Genomic DNA, 24,203 nt, shown 5'->3' on the forward strand with positions numbered 1-24,203 from the left:
TGGTCATTATCAGCCAAGTCTTAGCTGATCTTCTGGATAACAGTTCTTGTAACAGAGATGCAAAATACAGAAAACAGTCTTATATGTGTAGTGTGGCCTTTCACATAAGACCAACCATTCTCTGAATAGAAGTAGCCTAGACTAAGAACAAGAAGTGACAAAACATCATGTGATGCCTCATATAAATGATCTCTGGTGGCCCTACACTTGAGTTTCCTCAGCAACCCAAATGTAAAACACAAGGATCTTATGTCTAAGAAGATCAAAATGCCACCTTCCTTCTGTTCTATTTGTTACATGCAGGTTTCATATAGTTTTATCGCAGATTTTTTTTTTTAGCATTCGTTTGATTTTCATAAAAATTGGGATCGTTTGGAAGAAGCATCATTAATATTCTTTACAACTTGTTCTTGTTCCTCCTTTTATGTTCGTTGCTAGTTCAGACTTCTCTCTTATGTAAAATATTCCACTGATGCCCTTGGTAGATTTAGAGGTTGTTAAAGAAATTGTAATAACAGCTCAGGGAACAGTCAGGAACTGCCTGTCCTATACCGTGTGACCCCAGCTAGCTGTTCTCCTTGTAGTTCTAAATCTTTGTGTACAGACTATAATTCATGAAACAGTTGTGATCAATTTAAATTCAGCAAATCTTTTCTAACACTAGGGCTTTTTGCAATCAGGGCCAGAAAAGTTGGGTTGTCAGCTATTAATGCTATAACCTATTAACGATGGCAGCGATATTGAAATGGCTTTTTGAAATGGCTATTTGAAAGGGAACATTTTACTAGTGAAAACAGATGAAAATGGCCTGGGAGGAGAGATTAACCTTTTTGAAATATCTGTGGTTTGTCCCCAGTATTTTCTATAAATTTACCTTATTCTTTCAATAAGAATGTTTGGAAATTCTATTCATGCATATGAATGCATGTAATATTTAGTTATTTTTTAAATAGACAGGAACTCTACTGAATAAATGAAAGCACACACACACACTTGTACTAGCTGACTGCTTTAACCTTGCTTGAGTTAATTATTTGCCATGAATAAATAGATTTCTGTAACTTGTCATGAGATGCATTACGTGGAGTTTCTATTTGAAAAGCACCCTGATTTCAAATCAAGGTCTACAATTTTAGCATGTTCCCTTGTGACTTCTGGTTTGGGCTTTTTGAAATTTACTAGTCCTTTTTCTTCCCTCTCTCTGTAATAGGTAAATATATATGTTTAGATGAAAAAAATTTTAATTGAGGTATAATCGACATATACCCTGGTATAAGTTTAATGCACAACCTTAAAAAATTTTAATTGCAGTATAATTGACATAAAACATTTGGCAGTTTAATGTACAGTGTGTTGATTTGACACATATATTGCAACATGAGTACCACCCTAGTGTTAGCTAACACCTCTCCCACGTCACGTAATTACCACTTCTCTTTTGTGGTGAGAACAATTGAGATCTAGTCTCTTAGCAACTCTGAAGTTTATAATGCAGTACTGTTGGTTATAATCACTGTTCTATGCATTAGGTCTTTAGAACTTACTTATCTACTAGCTGTAAGTTGATAATCTCCCTGTTTCCCCTACCCCCAGTCTCTCATAACCACCATTCTACTCTGTTTTGGGGAGTTCAGCTTTTTTATATTCCATGTAGAAATGATATCGTACAGTATTTGTCTTTTTCTATCTAAGTTATCTCACATAGAATAATGCCCTCAGGGCCCTTCCATATTGTCAAAAATGGCAGGATTTCCATCTTACAGCTGAGTGATATTCTCCTATATATATGCACACCACGTCTTTGGCCACCTCATGTGAAGAGTTGACTCACTGGAAAAGACTCTGATGCTGGGAGGGATTGGGGGCAGGAGGAGAAGGGGACGACAGAGGATGAGATGGCTGGATGCCATCACTGGATGGACGTGAGTCTGAGTGAACTCCAGGAGTTGGTGATGGACAGGGAGGCCTGGCGTGCTGCGATTCATGGGGTTGCAAAGAGTCGGACACAACTGAGCGACTGAACTGAACTGAACGTCTTTTTTTTACCCATTCATCCATTGACAGACACTTAGGTTGTTTACCCATCTTGGCTATTGTGAATAACGCTGCAGTAAAGATGAGAGTGCAGATATCCCTTCAATATCCTGTTTTCATCTCCTTTGGCTATATACCTAGAAGTGCAATTGCTAGATTGCATGGTTGTTCTATTTTTAGTTTTGTGAGGAACCTCCATACTGTTTTCCATAATGGCTAAGCCAAATTATATTCCCACCAACAGTGCACAAGTGTTCTTTCTTCTCCAGCCTCACCAATGCCTGTCTCTTGTGTTCTTGATGGTAGCCTTTCTGATAGGTGTGAAGCAGCATCTCATTTGTCTCTCCACAGTGTTAACCAGCGTACCCTGTCTCACAGGCAGTGATTGAACAGGCCTATCATAGCTTCTCGGTTTCTGTGTTGCAGAAGAGTGCTGCCTGCCTATTAGGTGCCCAGTAGCATTTGGTTAATCATAGTGGACCCATGTTGGTTTCTTAGTTTTGACACATAAACCATGGCAATATAAGCTGTTAACATGGGGACACAGTTTCTCAGTCTCAGCACTACTGACATGTTGGTCTGGATGATTCTTTGTATTCTCCAAATCCAGAAATAGACTATGGATTAGCCTTTTGCATGTAGCAGACAAGCCAACAGAGGCCATTAACTTTAAAAACTATTTAAAAGAAACTTATTTTGTCTTCTATTTCTTAGAAACCCTTATAAACTTATTGTTTTTTGCTCTTTAAGATGCCTATGCAGATTTTTTTTTAATTCTAACCTCATTCAGATATTATAACCCTTCCTTTTATTACTGTTTATTATGATCACAGTTTAATTCCCACCCATCATTAAATTCACCAAACCTTCATGGAAGGTATAGAAACATAGTTCCTGTCTCTAAATAACCCGCAACCTAGGAGAGAAACAAAGGAGGTTTAGACAAGTATTGTTTCCAGAACAAAAGGTGGTTCCTTTTTATCTTCTGAGAACTACTGGGTACAGTCTCTTCCATAATGTTTGCTTTTCTCTATACTAATTTTTTTTAGTTTATTAAGAACTGGCATGGTTTTTCAAAAGCCTGACAATGGGGATGCCAGTTACCTTCTCTTTAAAATATGATGTGTGTGTTTATGGTAGTTGGGGAGCAGGGCTTGCTTGGAAACCCTCTCAGTGTCAGTGATGCCATCTAACCATCTCGTCCTCTGCCACCCCCTTCTTTTGCCCTCAGTCTTTCCCAGCATCAGGGGCTTTTCCATGAGTCAGCTCTTGGCATCAGGTGGCCAGAGTATTGGAGCTTCAGCTTCCAGTGAATATACAGGGTTGATTTCCTTTAGAATTGACTGGTTTGACTGTTAGCCTGAGAGAAAAGTAAGTATTCAGGTTGACACCCTGGCAGCCATTTGAAGCCCAGCCCTTCAGTTCCAAAGGGTTTCTGGAAAGCACAACAGGAAAGAAACTGAAAAGATACTCTGAACCGTGGCAAATCCCCCAACTCCCAACCTACCACGTAATGTCCTTTGAAATTATTATATTGCTAATTGCATCCCTTGGCTAGCCATTCACTGTCTTTGTACATTGTTAAGATGACATTTGTATAAAGCCAGCGTGCGATGCACTGGAAGGCAGAGGCAGTGACTGCAGTGGATTCCTTCCCTCACCTCTGTGCTGTGGGTAGTTGCTGCCAGGAGAGAACCAAGAGAGAAGGAACAGAGACCCAAGATACTTGCACACTGTGGCTGTCACACTGGAAGGAGCTATGGTATCCTTGCTTTTTGTGTGTGCACACCGTAAAAGTGGAAAGAGGAGATACTGCCGAAAGCAAAAACAAAACCCAGGGCTGAACGGCCCATTCTGAGTTTTTGCTTAGATGGTTTGACACTGGTGTTTAGGGGCAAGGTCAGGGTCATCCTCAATACTGAGAGAAGCTATGAGGCCTGTATGCGGGTCAGCAGATAATGGCATCTGCAAGGATGACCTCAATCCATTGTCCTCATACCTGTCTTTTGACCTCAACAGCTTCCTGACGTTTCAGGCTAACCTCTTGTTTTCTAGAGTGATCACAATGTAATTTTAGCTGGGTTTTACTTCTAGTGCTTTTAGCTCTCTATAGACACTTGGCCTGGTTTTGAATTCTTCCTTTCTTTATCGCCAGACAAAAGGAAAGGGAATATGCCACTAGGATACAGAATTGTTGGTAGTAAAAATGAAAGATCGAAACAGAATGAGAATGTGAATCCCTGTACCTTGTCTTCAGTGCTGTCAGTTGGCACAGGCGGGCAATTTTGAAAGAGCCAAAATGATGGATCTTGCGTCTTAGGAGGAAGAAAGAACCTTGAGAATTTCCCACCTTTAAGCACAGGAGAATCTGTGGTCTTTTGAAAGAGGAGAGCATTCGCTAGCTTTCCTTGTTAATTTCCACTAATGCTTTAACAACTTTCAACATCAGGAAATGCTTCCGCATGAGTTATAGCCTAAATTCTTCATGCTGCTTAAGCCTGTTTCTTCTTGTTCTGTCCTCGGTGGAGAAATGGAACAGCTGGTCATAGGCCCCTATGCAAGAGCCATTCACATAATTGAAAACTGTTATTAAATCGCCCCTTCAGCCACTATTTCTTGCATATTCTTGTGTGTGTGTGTGTGTGTGTGTGTGTGTGTTTCCATGGCTAAATAATCCCAATTCCCTTAAGCTGTTCTCATAGGTCTTTCAAGCTCTTTAATTATCTCTGTGCCTTTCTGCCAAGCCTTCTCTAAGTTCTGGGTCAGAACTTAGCTTTAGCCACTAGAACTAGACACCGTTCTCTAGTCCCGAGGATAATGCAATGATTGCTTCACACCATATTTGTTAGGCCTTTCGTTATACATCACAGACATGGTCAATATTTTTTTCTCTTTATTTTGGGCCACGTACATTTGTTGCTGACTCATAGTCAGATTTTTTTTTTCTGTCTTCCACAGTGAACAGAGCTTTCTGTTAAAACTATGCTTTCTGTAATAAGCCTGAATTCTTTCTTTGTAGCCTGTCATTGAATCTATCATTAAAGAAACTATCCTTTAAATGTAAGTCAGGGAAACATATAGGTTCAGATTGGGCAACAATAAATCCCATGTTTTACATCAGAATGAATTAGTAATGCATTTTTCAATTTGCTGTCTTTCTGTGATAGTTTTTGTCCTAGCTCCAGATGGTTATTTTGATAAATTTAGTTTCTGGACCAGTGGAGCAAGAGATTGTTATAGGACTTATTGTAACTGGAACTTGCAGTTCTTTTGACACAGACTTTCATTGTATTTTTGTTTATCAGATGAAGAAACACTTAGAGACTAAATAATAATATAACTAGAGAGAGTCACAGTCCACCAACCAGAGAGGGCTGGCTTTTGGCTTTGTGTTGACTAGAGGTGCAGTCTGTAGTGGTGTGGCACACCTTTGACCTTGGCCTGTTTAATTTATTCACTAGTGACTTTTGGATGAAGGCAGAACACATATTTTATTTATTTTTTGTTTGTTTGTTTGTTTGTTTTAATTTAATTTAATTTTTTAACTTTACAGTATTGTATTGGTTTTGCCATATATCAATATGCATCCACCACAGGTATACACGTGTTCCCCCTCCTGAACCCTCCTCCCTCCTCCCTCCCCATACCATCCCTTTGGGTCGTCCCAGTGCACCAGCCCCAAGCATCCAGTATCATGCATCAAACCTGGACTAGCGACTCGTTTCATATATGATATCATACATGTTTCAATGTCATTCTCCCAAATCATCCCACCCTCTCTCTCTCCCACAGAGTCCAAAAGACTGTTCTATATCTGTTTATTATTTATTTCTTTGGCTGTGCTGGGTCTTAGTTGTGGCATGTGGGATCTAGTTCCCTGACCAGAGATTGAACCCAGGCCCCCTGCATTGGGAGTGTAAAGTCTTAGGCACTGGACGAGCAGGGAAGTCCCCAGAAAACATATATTTAGAGTGTAAAGTCTTAGGCACTGGACGAGCAGGGAAGTCCCCAGAAAACATATATTTAAATGTAAAAATTACAGAGTTGGGGAGAATGACTAACCCATGGGCTCTAAGAGTCAGGATCCTTAAAGATACAGATGAGCTGATACAATGGGCTAAAACTAACAGGAAAGTCCTTGACGGAAGTAGAAGAAAATACATCCCAAATGAATATGTACAAAACAGAAGAATCACTGAAAACAGCCAAACAGTATTTCTTATCATACCCAACAGTGCATTAGTACCTTGGGGGTGTTCACAAATCTTAAAACATAAGAACAATGATAAATGTCCCAGGATCACTGAATAATTAGTGTGAGAAATTCTGAGGTCAAGGTTTAATGTTTCCTTACTGACAACCAACCCAGCTTTTAGTATGTTAACGTGCATTAATCGACAGATAGAATGTGCAGTGTTTCCTTAATTAATTTGACCTTCTCTTCTTGAAACATCTTGCTGGGTCATTGATCTTCTGGACACACTGGGAAACACTGACCTAGAGATCTTAGTGGAGTGGAAGCGCTGTGGGAGCCTCTAGTGCAGAACAAAAGAAAGCCATCCAATTATACTGTCCAGAGAGATGGCAGTACCATTCACAGCACATCATATTTTGGAGAACAGAGTTCTAAAGGACAGTGGCAAACCATGCCTTTCATATGAGGAAGAAATAAGAGAAATAGGGATAAAGGGCCATGGACAGACATGACAGCTCTGGTAAAATATTGAAAGAGATTTGTGAAGGCTTGAGAACTTCGATGTTTCTGGTCAGATGTATAGTAATAATGACATAATGATAGCAAACACTGACTGACATGGCTCTCGCTGTGTGCCAGTGTTGAAGTGTCTTTCATTGAAATATTAAAGCAGCCCTACAAGGTAGGTCCTATAAATAGTTCCACTTCATGGCAGAGGAAAATTGAGACACAGAAAGATAAAGTTACTCTCCCAGAGTAACACAATCAGTGGCAAAACTGAGATTTGAACTCTTGTGGTTGGATTCTGGAGCCTCTCCTCCTATTGGCTGTGCTGATGGATTTCAGCTCAGGGTGATAAAGCACTTGTGACAAGGGTACCTGTACACAAATGTTCAAGATCGTCCATGGAGGATGTTTGCTTCCTCACATGGATGTTTATTATATGGCAGCTATGAGAACACACTGGCATTGGATAAGTTTGGACGTGGTGACTGTCAAAAGTCTTACAGCTCTGTGGTGCCATTGCAGAAGGAGGAATTCACGTCCATGGTCCCTTTCATTGTCAGGTTCTGTAATTCTTTTTTAGCTTTTAAGAAAATGTTCACAAAGTACATTACCTCTGTGATAGCACTCTATCTAGAACGAAGTACTCAACAGAAGCTTTTGATCAGTAGCTTGAATTTATGCCACTTTGCAGCTAGGAATTCAAGGTTAAACAGCTCATTATAATGTTGCTGAGTTAATAATTGGGGGTTACTCCTGGAGTACTGCCGAAGTGGTGAGTGTTACAAGCCCAATGACCCTACTCTTGTCTGCCTAAAGTGTCAATACATTCTTTATTAGCACATCACATTCCAAGAGAAGCACCATGAGTCTGCAGTTCATATACTCATTATGTGTATGATCCTAAATATCCCATCATATATTCAGTGTAAATTGATCTCAAAATAGGTAACACCCTTTGGTTCTTGGAAAAAGCAAATGAAGACCATCTCTGGAGAAGGCACTTTCTTAGGGAAGGCCTGCTCAGAGAAATGGCAGTTAGATTGAGAAAGTCTAACATTGATCTAATGTATTCCCGTAAGCAGAGAGAAGGGATGGAGAAGAGGCAGTGTTTGTTGAGATCATGACTGAGAAGCTTCCAGAGCTGACTAAAGACTCTAACCCACAGATTCCTGAAGCCTAGTAAATCCTAAAAAGTATCAATAAAATCCTAGAAATACAAGATGAGACAGGAAAAGCATAGATGACCTTCAAGGAACCAATAGCATCACAGCTGACTTGTCAACGGTTAGCAGCAGAGAAAGTGAAATAAAAGTGAAATAATATTTCAGTGTGCTAAAACAAAATCAAAACAAATGAAACACCCCTTTCAGTCTAAAAATCATTACCCACTGAGGATAACTATCAAGAATATGGATAAAAGAGACTTTCAGGCAAACAAAAGCTGAGAAATTCACCATCAACAGACATTTACTAAAGGAAATACTAAAAGATACACCGCCAACAGAACTGATTCCAGATGGGAGATCTGAGATTGAAGGAAGCAATGGAAAACAAACCTCCCAAAAGTGGTTAATATATGGATCAATTTAACAATATAAAAACATAAAACATGATCTTACAGAGTTAAAAAATGTAATTAAATGCACGACTATAGTAACATACCAATCAAATGATGGATAAATATATTTTGAATTTTCTAAAATCATTAGACTCACTGGGAGGCACAGTATTTATTAAACTCTGCAAAACAGAAAACTAGAGTTAGACAGAGAAACAACAGGTCTCCATGAAGAGAGCACTAGAGCGGGAGGTTTCAATGCTAGACTCACTCTTGCTGCCAGGGAGCTGTCTAGCCTTTGAAAAGCCATTTCTCTCATCTGTATCTCAGTTTTCTTGTCTGTGAAATGAAGCTTCGGGACCAGATGAATTGTAAAGCCTCTTCATTACGATTGTAAGAAACACTGAGAAACAGATTCACTGGAGGGGAAAGAAAAAAAAGGATCAATCATTCCTTGAGGTTTCTTTTTTCTCTCTCTCTCTTTTGAAATTTTATCAATAACCACTTCCTTTTTACTTATAGCTAAGTTTTATCTATCTCTTCCCAAACTGGAGTAAGATATAGTCTCTCCTAGGTGTGTATTGTACTTTACTTTTTGCATTTGTTTGCTTTCCTTTCTTGTCATCTAGTAGCCAAACAGGGTCATGGCAGTTTCCCAGACTGCCATGTGTCAGAGGGCTCATGTGGATGTTGGGAGGACATTTGCAGAATCAGGCTGTGAAAAGTGGGCCTCACTGCACCACTTTGGCTCTTTATTTGATGCATCACTGGAAATGACATACACCTCCTTTACTTTCTTATCTTCTCTCCTTGCACTCTCCGGCCTACTGTCTCTGCAGGCTAATAATAAGCCTGAGATCGAAGCAGCTCTCTTCCTCGATTGGATGAGACTAGAACCCCAGTCCATGGTGTGGCTGCCCGTCCTGCACAGGGTGGCTGCCGCGGAGACCGCCAAGCATCAGGCCAAGTGTAACATCTGCAAGGAGTGTCCAATCATCGGCTTCAGGTAGGCAGAAGCCCCCCAATGTCATTTTTGTCGTATCATTTCTCACCCTTGTATGACTTGTCTGTTACACACCCCCATGCCAGTTGCTATTAGTGCATTGTTACCCACCATGCCAGTTGCTGTTAGTCTGTTCCTCTCCATGGTGGGAGAGGAGGTGACCAGGCCGGAGCCTGGATCCCTGCTGTCACCCCCCTGAGCACTGGGTTATGTTGGTAGATCTGCTTCATGAGACAGGTGGCCCTCTCCACTTTTCCTCTTTAGCTCTGCAGAGCCATGTTCTTCATCGATCAGTACGGACTCCCTGTCTCCACCAAGATTTTCGTCTATCAAGTATACACAGATTAACTGTACCTCTTCTTTCCTGGAACCAAGACATTTTGATCATCTCTTTTTTTTCTCCATGCTCTTTTTTGTTTATAGAATCTCTCCCAGAATCAGTATTAAAACTAAAGAATGATTCTATTTTGGGAGACTTGTCATGGTAGCTCAGTCTCTTAATCACTCTACACCACTTTTCTTGTCCTAAAGTAACCAGAATTGTTTAGAGCAGCCTAGACCATACTTCTTGATCTGTGAATCTGATTACGCTCTTTTCATAGTCTCCTAATGAACTTCTGAGGGAGTATAAAGTGTGCAAGTAAATGAAAGATTCACAAAGCCACTAAAACAAGAAAATGTTCCTTACAAATTTAAAAGTGCAAGAAGTAGGAAACATTGTAGGTTATTATTATTATGACTTTCTTAAAATGTCCCAAAAAACACTTGGCTTTTAAATCTTCAGTCTTGCTGACCTGTCTGGGGAGACAGGATATTTTTAAATGAATGAATCTTCATGAACAGTAATCCCAAACCCAAATTCTGAAATGGTGGTGTATTTAAACATCTGAATCAACCTCGAGGTTGCCATAGTGATGAATAAGCCATCAAGTTGTAAACTACCTGTAGCATCCTCTGCCTGTTCAGGATCCACTTACCAGCTAAGTAAATACTCATTGCTGGTTATGCTGAGACTTGTCTCATTACTTTGTTTCTAATACTTATATTTTACCATTTGTGTGCCTTTTATTCACTGTGCCCCTTCCATACTTCATGCTGTGTACAAAGAGGTTTTACAGAGACCTTCAGAGGTTTCTAAAGCCTAGATAGACAGTGTTGAGCAGGCAGTGCTAGCAAAGGACACCTTCCTGGTTTCTGCGGGTAAGTGATGCCTTGGGGCAGCAGGGAGGGGGAGCTCCAGGGGACTGCATTGCATTTCTTACCTTTCTTTTCTTAGCTTCCTTCACTGGTAAGATCTGTAGACAAAGCAGAGGGTGGATTTTATAAAATGCAAAAGGAGAATGCTTTGGAGGGTCCAAGAGAGCATTTTGACATTCAGTTCTTTTGCCCTTATGAAAGTAAATTATTTTAGGAATCAGCACTTCTCTTTCCTCCTTTTCCCCATTCTCAGAAGATGACTAGGATCTAAAAACAGTAGCCTTTTCCCCACATTCCCATATGTGACATGAGGAATATGTTTATTTGAATTGGCTCAGAGTCTTATCTGAAAAAGCACAAGGCAGGGAGAGTATGAAACCAAGAATAGAGTATTCTGAGAATGGGGGGAAGTGTAGCGTGTAGTACTTTCAGATTATGCATCCTTTCATCTCATCCAAATTGTGTCTTTTATTGAGGTTTCCATTTTCATGTGGGGGTAAGGTGGTGAGGGATTTCTGAAGAGAGACAGATAAAAGAGGTTATCCAAGTAACTCTGAAAATGAATCATGTCTGTCAACCAGAAAATGTAAAGTAAGATTTGTTTTAATTGAGACTTCTTGCTGAATTCTCTTTTGTCTTATGAAATTGCTTTATCTATAGAATTTTTTAAAAAATAATTCCCTCAGGAAATGTTGGTGCCCTTTTGATGGGTGGGGGATGGGCCTGAAATGCATCTATCTGTCCTTTCTGAGAGTTCTTTTAAATTCCAGTATTTGGTCTTCAAAAGCCTAGAAGTTTGCCAGTGTCTTCCTACTTAATCTGAAAGAGTTCCCAGTGGAGTTTAAGCAAGAACTGAGTTTTTCTCCCCTCCCTCCAAATGTTTACAGGATGTTTTCTGCCAAAATGTTTTGATACTGCAGGTAAAGCACCAGAAAAAACTGGAGGTAGGAATTTAATCACTTACCTTGAGGGATTAATAAACACAGCATTCTGTTTCTAGAATTAAAACAGTATGGAAGGACGTTTCTTAAAGGGTATTCTTTGGGAATTTGATCTGAAGAGATACATACGTGTTTGTTTTTGTGCTTTTCCAGGTACAGAAGTCTAAAGCACTTTAATTATGACATCTGCCAAAGCTGCTTTTTCTCTGGCCGCGTTGCAAAAGGCCATAAAATGCACTATCCCATGGTGGAATATTGTACTCCGGTAAGTAGATGTGTCCCTGAGCTTGAGTCAGCTCACCTGGGAGAAGTTTCAGTTTTCTCCAGTGTTGCAGATGATCTGTGATGCTATGATTGCTCAGTTCCCCAGATGTTGCCCAACTCAAGTAGCTCCAAATTGCAGACTCTGGGATTGACCTTATCCCTGGTGCGATGCCTGGCACACGCAGAATGTCATAGACACTCCACACACACTGTTGGGTGAAGCAGTAGTTTTCATTTCTGTTTGCATGGGTTGTAGAGAAGACATTTTTCACATTTAGTTTCCACATCCCTAGCTGTTGTGTGTAGAGGTGTTAGGGCCATGGGGCACGTTGAGTATGGAGGAGGAGTAATGTAGGTTCCCTGAAATTCATAATCCACCATTTAAATGAATCTTGCTCATCTTTTGTCTGTTTAACATACTAACACTTACCAATACATGCTAGGCATTTACCTTTGAAACTACTCTGTATGAGACAGGTATTATTTTTATCCCCTTTTTACAGTTGAGGACTCTTGACATTCTGAGGTTAAAAAGTTTGCCCAAGTTTCTATAATTAAGTGCTGGAGTCATCTCTTAAGTTATTGTCTTGGGGAAATGTTAAGTGGCCAATAGAACTTTGAAAAACTGCTGGAGACACACATATGGACACCAAGGGGGAAGGTGGTGGTGGTATGAATTGGGAGATTGGGATTGACATATACACACTATTGACACTATGTATAAAATAGATAACTAATGAAAACCTGCTGTATAACACAGGGAATTCTACTCAACGCTCTGGTGACCTAATGGAAAGAAAATCCAAAAAAGGGGTGATACATGTATACGTATAGCTGATTCACATTGCTGTACAGCAGACGCTAACACAGCATTGTAAAGCAACTATAGTCCAATAAATATTAATTTAATAAAGCGTAGAAAAATCACTAGTGAAATGGAAAGGGCGTGGACTTGGTGGACACAGACCTGGGTGTAAATCTCGTATTCCTTCAACACTGGCTGCTAGCTATTCAAAGTGCCATCTGTGGGCCAACAGCTTTGGCATCACCTGGGAGCTTATTAGCAGTGCAGAACCTCAAACCTCACCCTGGACTTTATAAATCAAAAGCAGCATTTTAGCAAGATCTGCAGGTGGTTTCCAACACATCAGAGTTTGAGAGTCTCTGCTTTAGAGCTTTTCTCTCTTGCATCTTCAGAGCGATCCTCCCAGTTATTTCATTGTCTTCCTCACTTTGATTCCTTTTGCAAAGGTATTCAATGATGGAGAATGTACCATGCTGTGAATTGAATGGTACTTGGTAAAATCTGACAGCAACATGGACAGATATTGTTTTACAAACACCATAAGGTGTAACAAAACTGAAGGTCAACTCTCTGACCTCCAGACGTCTATTAATTACCATTTATTGAGCAGCCTAGTACTTGAGACTTCATTGATTCATCATCACAACTTGTTGAGGCATTCTTGCTTCAGTTTTGTAGATGATTGGAGCCTTGGGTAGGATAACTCACCTCTGTTAACCCCATTAGTAAAGGGCAGGTCTGGTGTCAAAGCCCGTTTTGTGTGATTTCAGCCTTTGCTCTTGCCTCCTGCTCTTAATTATAAGACAAGTACCTCAAGGCAGAGCACTGAAGCGGTGCTTTCAGTTCAAAACCCTGCCCCAGGTCTGATCTCCTCATGATTTCTGTTTCAGACTACATCGGGAGAAGATGTTCGAGACTTTGCCAAGGTACTAAAAAACAAATTTCGCACCAAAAGGTATTTTGCGAAGCATCCCCGAATGGGCTACCTGCCAGTGCAGACGGTCTTAGAGGGGGACAACATGGAAACGTGAGTAGTGGCCAGAGCACAGCAGCCTCTTAGTCGACATATATTTGAGCTCCTCTCACCTGAATACCTTCCTTCACTCCCAAATGCAAACAGTCTCTCCTATTTCTTTCTTTAGATTTACTGTAGCTGTAAAGAGAAAAGCAAGCTGACGTTCAGTTACCAGTTTCCGTGTCAATTGTCCCGTGAACAGTGACCCTTTCGAAAAGTTAAACTGTATCTCACAGGGGAAAAAAACCACCATATCCTGGCTCCCAATTACCTTACAAAGGCTTGTAAGAAATACGGGACTGTTTACAAATGAGTGACTCCAAGATTTCATTTTGATTCTCCCCCCTCACAAATCAGTAGGCGTGTGGCTTTTTGTATCTGATTGTGTGGTCGTAGCTAGTCACTTTTTCCTACTTGAAAGAAAATAATGGTCACGGGAAATGTCTTCACAGTAAGTAGTTATGATTCGCTAGATCCAAGTGATGATCTTGTCTTCACCTCTTTTGAACCTTCTCTTCTGTTTTCCATGACTCTGACGGCAGTCGCACCACTGGTTTTCTTTTAATTCACCTTTCACCTTTGTCTGGCCGTTGCTTTTCATGGTTCATACTTAATTGGGTTTCATTTATTTTGACCTTTCAGTAATTTTTTTTTTGTATGTGTGTGTGTGGCTGAGTTTGCCTGTGTCTCTCTTCACCACCTCATTTTTTGTTTTGCAGTCCTGTTACTCTGATCAACTTCTGGCCGGTAGACTCTGCGTGAGTACTTGCGCTGAAGGGTGCTGCTATCACAAACACATTCGCTTGCTTAATTTTTAAAAAATTTTTGTTCTGTTTGTTTTAAGGACATTTTAATTTCCCTTCCTTCCTTTCAAAATTTTTCCCTTGATGAGTCTTTGAGGATGCCCTCTGCCACAGATCAGGAGAGTCAGTGAGGTTTTAGGGTCCCCACCTGGTCAAATGAAAACCAGCAGAAATCCTGGCCTGGAGGTCAAAGTGACATCAAAGAAATTGTTGAGTTGTTAGTTCTGTTCCTGGCAGACATGTTTATATGCTCTTTCCTTGTAAGCAGGGAAGAGCCTTCTGATTACATAATAATATTCTTTAGTTATATTTCTAGAGATTGAGTGCTTTAGGACCTTCAAAAGGATGATGCTGTATTCTTTAGGGCCTGTTATAAGTGGACCATTAAAAACCAGCGAAGTTTGTTTCATGGTATAATGTTGAGTATGGTTGAATAATTTCAGTGAGGCATGTGGCCTTTTTATCAGGTAATGCCATGCTATTTGACTAATCTTTATATATATATATATATATGTGTGTGTGTGTGTGTACATATATATATATATATATATGAGTTTCTCAGTTTTGACCTACACTCACTTTGCTCTCTTCTCCAAGCTAAATACCCAGCTCATAAACATACATTTACACTGGAAGGAAAGTGTACTGTAGTGTTTGTTATTACTATTGGTGTGTCTTATTAATAATACTAATACTTGATATTAATAAATAATTTACTGACTTATCTCAGAATTTAGAATGTCATTAGAAAACTCTATAGAGTCTGTGATTTATATATCAGCAAAGTGCATTGTTTTAAACTTACAGTGTGTGGGGGGGGTTTATAACAAAATTTTGGTATTTCACAATGTACTTTATGAAAATATTTAAAGTCAGACAGTTCTATTATATATAAGAGGGAAATGACTAATTTGGAAAGTGGACTTATATAAGAATTCAGTTTATCTTTATTGGGTCTTTTTTATTCCACCATGTAATTAAATTTAAAGTAGGTCCTTTTTAAAAAATCCTGTCGTGATAAGTACAAACTGTTAATTGAAGTTTATTTGAAGTCTTTATTGGCCTAAAGGAAGTGTGAGGCTTTCCTTTCTTCTTTAAAGCCACATTATTGTGCCCTTTAATTTTGAGATATGGTTACTATATTTGATTTGTTACTAATTATGCTTAAACAACTTGGGGAGTTATTTAGATTCAGCTATGTTACTTGCTATTGGTAATTGTTTTTCCTATCCCAGGTAATCTATATGTTTACAGAAGGTAAAACCTTTCATAAATAAAGAACTTTTAAAAAATAATATACTGAAATTCTCAGCTGGATTGGATCCTGATAAGCAAGTGGATTTTCTCTGTGTTGGAATAAGTTCTAACCAACTTAAAAATCCAAAAGACAAATATGCCAAAGTTAATTTTTTTTAAAACACATAGACAGAGGTAGCACAGCATAATAAAGAATGACTAACTAGAGAGGAAGTTTATTCTATCCATAAGCTAATGAGAAGCATTCAGGGAGTGAGTTTAATGTAACTTATTTTAAGTAGAGGGTGTTTGTCTTTCTGAAAACATTCTTTTTAAAAATATATTCTCTAACAACTGAAACCTGCCCCCACTTTGCCTTCCCGTAAAAAGTATGCTGGATTATTCAGAAATAGTGGGAAATTCTAATTTTGAGGAAGAAAACAAACCCAGCAGGCTAAAGTCCTTGTAATATGTGTAATTTTATTAAAGTCTTTATTCATGGGGTGGTAAATAATTTAGAAAATAAATTGTAAAGCTGTTCTCTTGAGGCAGAAGAGTCAGGTCCTAGAATGCTTTATCTTGCAAGAATTCTATTTGATATTAACAAATCCTGTGACAATGACAGCATTTAGTCCATTCAGGATGGATCATAGAATTTGAAGATTTACTGAGATACAAATCTTTTTTTTCCTCAGGAAAAAACCCCTTATTTACCTGGATTTGTCACCTTAGTTGAAAGTAAACCTGGCATAAACCTTTTATATTGTTTGTCCACAAGTGAGATGGTCAAACAATATTCTTTGAGCTCTTCTGCCTTGAAAATTTATTAGTGGAGTTGTCACAGATAATGAGAAAATGGTGGTGGAGGGGATAGAATTGGCCATTAACAATAACAGGAATAATCCTTTGGGGGAGCTATCACTTTATGTTTAGGAAGTGAGAAGGGATAACAGTATTCTTACCTTCCCTTGAAAAAGTGCTCAGAAGGCTTTGCATTTAGCTTTGTTTCTGGACTAAGTAGTTTTATACTTTTACTAATTCTTGGTTTTTAGATGATTCTTCTCTGACCAGTATTCCCTTTTGGCTCGTTTTCTAATTTCATAACTCCCTCCTTTAGTGTGTGTGTATATATATATATTTTTTAGATTTCTTGGTTTTTATGAGTTCTTGTGCTTAAGCATGCTGTGTTAGGTGCTACATACGTTAATAAGAAAAATAACATGGAAATATCCTCAAGGCTAAGAATTAAAGTTTTGCATAAGATATCCTGTTTAAGATTTTATTAAAGTGTTTTACATTTACATGCTGAGCTTTCTTAGTGCAGTTATGCTCCAAGATCTCATATTTTTTTCTTCTCTACACTACCAAGGTAGTAACTGTTACAAGGGAGAAACACTAATATGTTTTCCTTGATGGTGGGCTTTTAGCTTCTAAGAAGTATATAATCAAAAGACTGGTCTGTTCCAGAAGATAGGGCTTATAAACCAATTAATCCAAGTACTCAGTTATCTTGACCTGCAGTGAATATTTCCAAGCAAACCTTGGCATTTTTCTAATAATGGACTATTCCAGGGTTCTAACAAATGAGCAGATTATCTCCAAAACTAGAGTGAAGATTTACCTGAATATCTTTGGATCTGCCTGGTAAATTGGGTAGCCATCTTTTTGTTCCCTTATGACAATTTCAGCGTCTTTGTAGTTTATTCCAAGTTTGAGTCTGGTGACAATTGACGTAGACAACATTGGTTTCATAAATAAGACATTTATTTCTCAGGCAAGATTTCAGTTCCCTGGTTATGTAGTGTGTTAATAACCATTTTATAATTATGTGTCTTCTTTAAGAAACTCAGATTTCTACTATATTTCCTATGTAAACATAGGTAACTACACGTTTTTCTTTCTTTCTGTCTTTTTTTTAACTGTAAGAAAAAGCATATTCTTCTTAGTGTCTGACCAAGTTCTTGAATGCTGCTTAAACACTGGACTAAACTAGTCCTTACTGAATAGATCACTGTCGACTTTTGGACTCATGCCTTTACCTAAGGGCATTCTGTGTCAGGAGAGAAATGGAAGAGACCTTTTTGTCCTATTCCAGTTAAAACAAAAAAGCACAAGCCCAAACTGGTTTTCAGAACAGATGGATTTTTTTCCTAAGGTTAATCTAAAAGATACTATAAAAACTTCAAGGATAATTAATAGATCAGGTATGAAAAGGTGAAAACACGTCAACCCTACCAAAATCTTCATCTGTGAAGCAAAAAAAGTAGGTTTTTTTTTTTTTTTACCCACAAGGTAAACAGACTATGAATGCTAATCCTCCTCTCATTTTTTGCTCTGTACATTAGCACACAGTATCCCTAATAAATATTTCAGGTACTGTGACATTCTACTGAAGTTAGTAGTTCTTTTTTTAAAGCATCACATTATAATTGGGGGCCCTTCAGTTTTACTCTACCAAGTAGCAGTACAGTCCCGCTGCTAATGTGGTAGTTATATTCCTTTTTTACAAAATTGTGCAGACCAAGGCTTCTTGATACATGGAATCTTGGTCACAGACTGCAGTGGCCTCTCCAGAGCTAAAATCATTGACTGCAAATGTACTAGGCAAATGTACAGTTTTCCTTCAGTAAGAAGGCAGCTAAAAATGGCACAGGTATAAACTGTGTAAAGTTTTAAACCATATACTGCTAACACAATTTCAGAGCTATAGACAATGAGACATGACAAGATGAGACTGAATGTCATGTAGAGACTGTCTCCTTGACCTTTTCTATCATTAAAACTTGCCAGAGAAGTTTGTGATCCCTCCTTGTGGCTTTTGAGAAAAGCAAAAGGATGACCAATCATCTGTCAAACCTAGCTTGTCAATACTTGATGATCTCTCTAAGATATAGAGACAACCAGATGTGTACCTTATTCATAGTTTTAGGCTGAAAGCATTCTAGGCCGTGTATATAACAGAACTGCGGGGTGGGTTTTTTTTTTTCTCCATTAATGGATGGTATCTGTGACTAATCACATTTTCTGCCTTATAGGCCTGCCTCGTCCCCTCAGCTTTCACACGATGATACTCATTCACGCATTGAACATTATGCTAGCAGGTATGAGACTAGTTGAATGCCAGGCAAATATTGATTGAAGTAACTAACCAAGGAAAGCTAACCTATAATAATTTTAAACAAATCTTTTCTTTTTTGCCCAATCTTGTCTGATTTCTACTAATCACCTTGCCCTCTAACGTGCATGCCATTCCAACTGCATGTTGTTTTTGAACACCAATGAGCGCTTCAGTCCAGAACAATCTGCCCTAACCCCGGCCTTTAAACATTTTGAGAGCTTTGTTATGTTCTGTATACTGAGCACGTGTAATCAATTGACTTAGAAATCATCTACCCTTCTTAGAAAACTGCTAGACCAGACATAAGTATGTGAAGAAATGATACTGTGTTATATGCAGAATATGAAAGCATTGGCTTTGATTTCTGTGTGTATTTGACAAAATGTGGTGTAAAGAAGAGAATCATTACTTTTCCTAATCCTTGGACCTTTCTGTCTCATGTTCTTTGTGTTCGAGGTAACTTTTATATCTAAGAACTAAATTGCTAATTGTAAAATATGCCTGTTAAGTACATCTGTTAAGAGTTTGGTTAACTTTCAAGTTGTAAAAAGACTATTATTGTTTGAGGTGAAGGAGGTTTTTAAAGGTAAAAATTGGTGGCAGAATGTGTAGAGAGCTGACTGTGAATTATCTTTTATCAATATTTTAACTGCTGAACGTGTTTATCAACCATGGGATGTATTAACTAGCTATGTATCATTCTGTCATCAGTGGAAAGCTTTAATTGTCTTTAAAAACACATGGGGTAGTGGAAGGTATGGAGTGTGTTTGTTGTGAAGGAAGCTTGTCCCATGAAAACAGAGGCCTCTTCTCAGCGAAAGAAAGATCAACCTGTGAAGGAAAAAAGAATGCAACTTCTCTTGTAATTTATACCATAAATGTAAACCTGCTTAACTAGCTGGGGTCCACCACTCACCTCAAACGGCTAGGCCAACACACACATCCTTTAAATATGAAGGATTCCTTTCTCTTCTTGACATGATTTATCCTTTAGTTTTCAGGAATGTTCGATTAGGTCTTGAATAGAGTCTAAGAAGTCACAGAAGTTTTAATGAGCTTTTACGTTTTTTATCAGGCTAGCAGAAATGGAAAACAGCAGTGGATCTTATCTAAATGATAGCATCTCTCCTAATGAGAGCATGTAAGTATCCTGTCTCTTTTTACAAAATGTTCCTGACCATGAAATTGCTTGGAGGGATTTAGACATAGGGTAGCACAGAAGATAGGAATTAGCATTTATATTCATTAGATCTTTCTGGGAGACGCTCATTGGCTTTTTTTTCTTTAACTCTTGACATCCCAACACAGAATGAGCTCCTCCTAACTGTGGCATAAATGTTCCCAGACATTTTGCCTTCCCCTCATTCAGTGCTATACTACCACAAATTGCAGGGTCTCAAACACCGAAACTGTATGAAATGTTTACTCTTTGCCCAAACCTGTGGGATTTTTAAAGGGACTGGATGTTAATTTTTCAAGTGATAGCTCCATCCATGGGCAGTAGAACTATAATCTTGGAATAGCTGCACTGGTATTCCCATGGGGTAGCTAGATGGGCATTTTCCTGTAGAGAACCTAGCTAGCAGGTTTTTTTGCGATTGAGCATCTTCATGAGCTAAACAAACTGAGGCAGTCTTGTGAAGCGTTTCAGAAGAGGAAGTACAAATTGAGGTCACGGTTTTGTAGTGGGATGATACTCCAGGCCTGTCCAATATTAAAGAAGGTGAGAGAGTGGTGCTCAGAGTGGCAGAGAACACAGCGATGGCAGGGGAACAGAGGCTTCATTACGGTGTAAGGGTAGTATTGACATAAGGAGTACTGAGGAGTCCTGCCGTGAACCGAGAGCCTGAGGTGGAGGGAGCAGATTGAGAAGCTTCTATGGAGGACAAACTGGGAACTGAAGAGACAACTTACAGAGATGAAATCTAGTCAAGGTACAATGATGATGTTAGTTTCCTAAGTTACGGATGTCTCACCATTTTGTCATAGAGAATCTAGGCAAAGGGGAAAATGGTAAATTTATCACATGTACTTGGTGTGGCAACCCACAGTCACAGTCAAATGAGAAACAGCCTGTATAAGGATTAGACCGAAGGCAATAGTACCCAAGTAGCACTTATACATAGCTGGTTATTGAAGGCATGAGAATAAGTCATCTCCTCTGGTACATAAAGGTGATCAAGGTGATAATAGAGTCAACACTCAGCCATTCATAGTTATACTAAACAAAAAAGCCTTTGCCCGGAAATAAAACTGTGGTACATTCTCTTTCTGAGCTGTGGGGGAAAGTATTAATAGTATTAATGTATAAACTACTTTGACAGAAAGATATGTAAACAAAGAATCAACTAAATGTAAGCAACCTGAATGATTTGGTTCTTTGGATCACTGATTTGAATGTTAGAAGCTGTAGTACATTCACAGTGATTCCAGTTGTATCTATATAAGAATGGCTGCCATTCATTGACTGCCCAAGAGAACAGTAAGAGAAGTTGAATTATAACCATCTGTTATAATTAAACATGGAAAGTCCTCACAATATACCTTCAGAATTTGGGAAGAGGGCTAGCAGATTAGTTGGCCAAACTGCGTTTGGTTTATTTTTAAGCAAAATTTAGCTGTAGCTTATTCTGAGGGCATAGTATCCATTCTGACTCAGTGTTGCTTAGGAATAACATGAAATCTTAGGGTCAGGTCAGGGGAAGAGGTTTGGTAGATCGGTTGACTTAACTTAAATGTTTATTTTTAACACCCAGTCATTATTTTAATTTTAACTTACCAACCAGTTATCTGACCTGATGGACCAAGATCATTTAAATGAGGAGGATTTTTTCCCCAAGTATCCAAAATTTTTTCAGCTCAGAGTCAGAGATGAGAAAAGGAAATTAAACAGGTGTGGAGAGGGAAATATTAATGTATTATCTTACTGATATCTAGCCAGAAACAAAGGATTTTAGCCTCTCATTAAGAACAGGATGAATTTCTTGTAACTCGGAGGTACGCAGGCTTTTCGGGAGCTACGGGCAGTGCATTTAGAAAATAATTTCTCCTGTGTATTAGAGAATCCACGGATATAAAGAAAGATGGCAGCTGCCTCCCAAAATACAAGCCTTTGGCCTCTTTGTTCCTGAAGATTAGTCTTTCGAAGCTGCTCTAAGGAATGAGTTGTTCAGTCCTCTCTTAATAAGTCACGTTAATGGCTCTTTTTTTTTCCTGCTGATTTTTGTTTTTCTAGCTAAACAATAATTGAATGAAATAGTCATTTAATGTATAGTTTCATTATTGTTACCATCCTGCTTCAGTGGGGTTAAGAAATTGAAGCCATTGATTTACTCATGTAAATCGACCACCCAGATTCGATGGAAAATCTGAGCAAGAAACACTTGAAACTGTCACCAATAGGAGGGTAGAACCACAACCTCAAGAGTATCAAAATGTCTTTAAAAGCAGGAAAAAGGGTCTAATTAATTGTTAAGAGCAAATAACTGTTTCAATTTTAAAGTAGACGCCCGAGTCCCTGCCCCCCAAAGCAAAATAAGGGGGGAAAAAACCAAAACCTTTGATTTTATTTTCCAGAGATGATGAACATTTGTTAATCCAGCATTACTGCCAAAGTTTGAACCAGGACTCCCCCCTGAGCCAGCCTCGTAGTCCTGCCCAGATCTTGATTTCCTTAGAGAGTGAGGAAAGAGGGGAGCTAGAGAGAATCCTAGCAGATCTTGAGGAAGAAAACAGGTGAGTTTTCTTTCTAGCTTTGTCATTGGGATGCAGAGCGCATACACTTGCACACATAGAAAAGTGCCAGGAATCTTCACTTAGAGTCATTCTATGTCTAACTGTTTTCTCCAATAATCTGTTTAGCTCCATTTAACAGAGTCTCTTTTTCTGTCATCTGAAAGAAGAAAATGAATGTAATAGCATAAGTAAGAATTCATACATTAGGTATTAAAGAAATGAATGCTCGTGGTGGTATTTGATTTGCTGCATGTATTTTAGAGGCTTTGATCTCATATTTGAGAATAGAGTTTAAGAACAAAGTAGGTCATTTAATTTTCTGATGATACAATGTGTACATGTGTTTGGGCATATTACCTATCTTAAAGCATTTACGAAAGGAGGCTCACTGGTCATATTTGGGGATGAATTAGTCATCTTATTTTCCATCATCAAATACAGAAATCATTTATGCTCACCATCCTAGCAGGTTAGTGAGATAATTCTAGTTGTCAGTCATCACTTGAAAAAGATGTTCATGGGAAAAGACAAGAAATTATATAAAAGTTAAAAACAAAATTTATGACTCCACAGAGGACAAAGATATAAAGGTTTGGCATGTTGTGTGGCATCAGAATGATGCGAATCATTGGACTTTGCTTTTGTGTTATGTGTATGACATCACAGGGCCCTTGCTTAAGAAAGGCTTTTGCATGTGATCACTTCTAACTCAGTGTGCCTTCTTTAGACAGATGCCACCAGGCAGGTCTGTAAAGGAGCAGTGGCTCAAATTTGTGGGACTAGAGTACTTTCATGTCTTTGGTTTAGCCCAAGGCACAAAGACCTCTTCATCTTAGCAACACAGTATGTCTGAGAACCAAGTGCCCTTGGGGACTGTGTCACCTGAAGATGAAAAGGCAAACTGCCATTCATCCATTGCTTGCTGCTGCCCCGGGCCTCTGTGTAGCTCTCAGTTCCTCTGACCTGTGGCCGGAGCTCCTTACCTGGTCGGCTTGCCTCTAGTCTGTCTCTCACCCCCACTATATCCTCCCTACTGATGGTAGTTGTGCATCTTCCCAGTCCCAAGAGCCATCATGGCATTCTTCCTTGACTAGATTTCTGCATCTTTTTTAAAAAACCTAGCTTCTCAGCTGGATATTTTCAGCCTTCCACAATTTTCTCTTGACCTGGTTTTTTACACTGTCGTCATCTTGTGTACCTAGATTCTGGCTGTGCTATTGTAACTACTGTTTCTGAATGCATCCTGCTCTCATCCACTTTCAGGGTTCAGCTCAAGCTTGCTTCTTAGCCTAGCTGCCATCCTCCACGCCATTGCTCAGAATGATTTTCCCCACCAAGCTCCTAGCAGATGGGGCTGCATTTGGAAGTAATCTGTCATTTGTCTAGTCCACGGGGTCGCAAAAAGTTGGACATGACTTAGTGACTGAACAACAACAACAAATTAGATGTCTTTCAGGGTAAAGTGGTTATCACTGTACTAATCGGTCCCTGCATTTGGAAGTAATCTGTCGTTTGTCTAGATCTTCATAATGCCTTGGATCTTTCTCCATGAACTTCGTTTCAGTTAGCTTTTTTATCAGCTACCTGCCACCACCACCCCCACACACCCCACCTCTCTCTAATGGAGACAGTGAATGCCTTTGGAATAAGGACTGTGTCTTAATCATGTTAATGTCCCCTATCGTGCTTAGCACAGTGCGACTCTTTAGTGGGTTTTCCAGAAATTTTTGGTAAAAGCCTGAGGTAAGAATACAGAAAAGAGATCACACAGGTACCATTCAGGAGGGAATAC

The 24,203-nt window shown here is 39.0% G+C and overlaps 1 protein-coding gene across 15 annotated transcripts in view; it reads left to right on the forward strand.

Moving 5' to 3' along the window:
* DMD (dystrophin) overlaps positions 1-24,203 on the forward strand; it is a 2,236,915-nt gene that overhangs the window by 2,151,087 nt on the left and 61,625 nt on the right. For 9 of the 15 annotated variants that reach the window (XM_024988361.2, XM_024988358.2, XM_024988364.2 and 6 more), the window contains 7 exons: positions 9,134-9,300; positions 11,589-11,700; positions 13,395-13,531; positions 14,239-14,277; positions 18,594-18,659; positions 19,752-19,817; positions 22,253-22,411. In XM_024988361.2, coding sequence (XP_024844129.1) covers positions 9,134-9,300; positions 11,589-11,700; positions 13,395-13,531; positions 14,239-14,277; positions 18,594-18,659; positions 19,752-19,817; positions 22,253-22,411 — 746 coding nt within the window. The remainder of the gene's footprint in view (positions 1-9,133; positions 9,301-11,588; positions 11,701-13,394; positions 13,532-14,238; positions 14,278-18,593; positions 18,660-19,751; positions 19,818-22,252; positions 22,412-24,203) is intronic. The other 6 variants (XM_024988360.2, XM_024988369.2, XM_005228317.5 and 3 more) reach the window with 3 other exon arrangements.

Source organism: Bos taurus, chromosome X (assembly GCF_002263795.3).
Source record: "Bos taurus isolate L1 Dominette 01449 registration number 42190680 breed Hereford chromosome X, ARS-UCD2.0, whole genome shotgun sequence".
Classification (NCBI taxonomy): Eukaryota; Metazoa; Chordata; class Mammalia; order Artiodactyla; family Bovidae; genus Bos; species Bos taurus.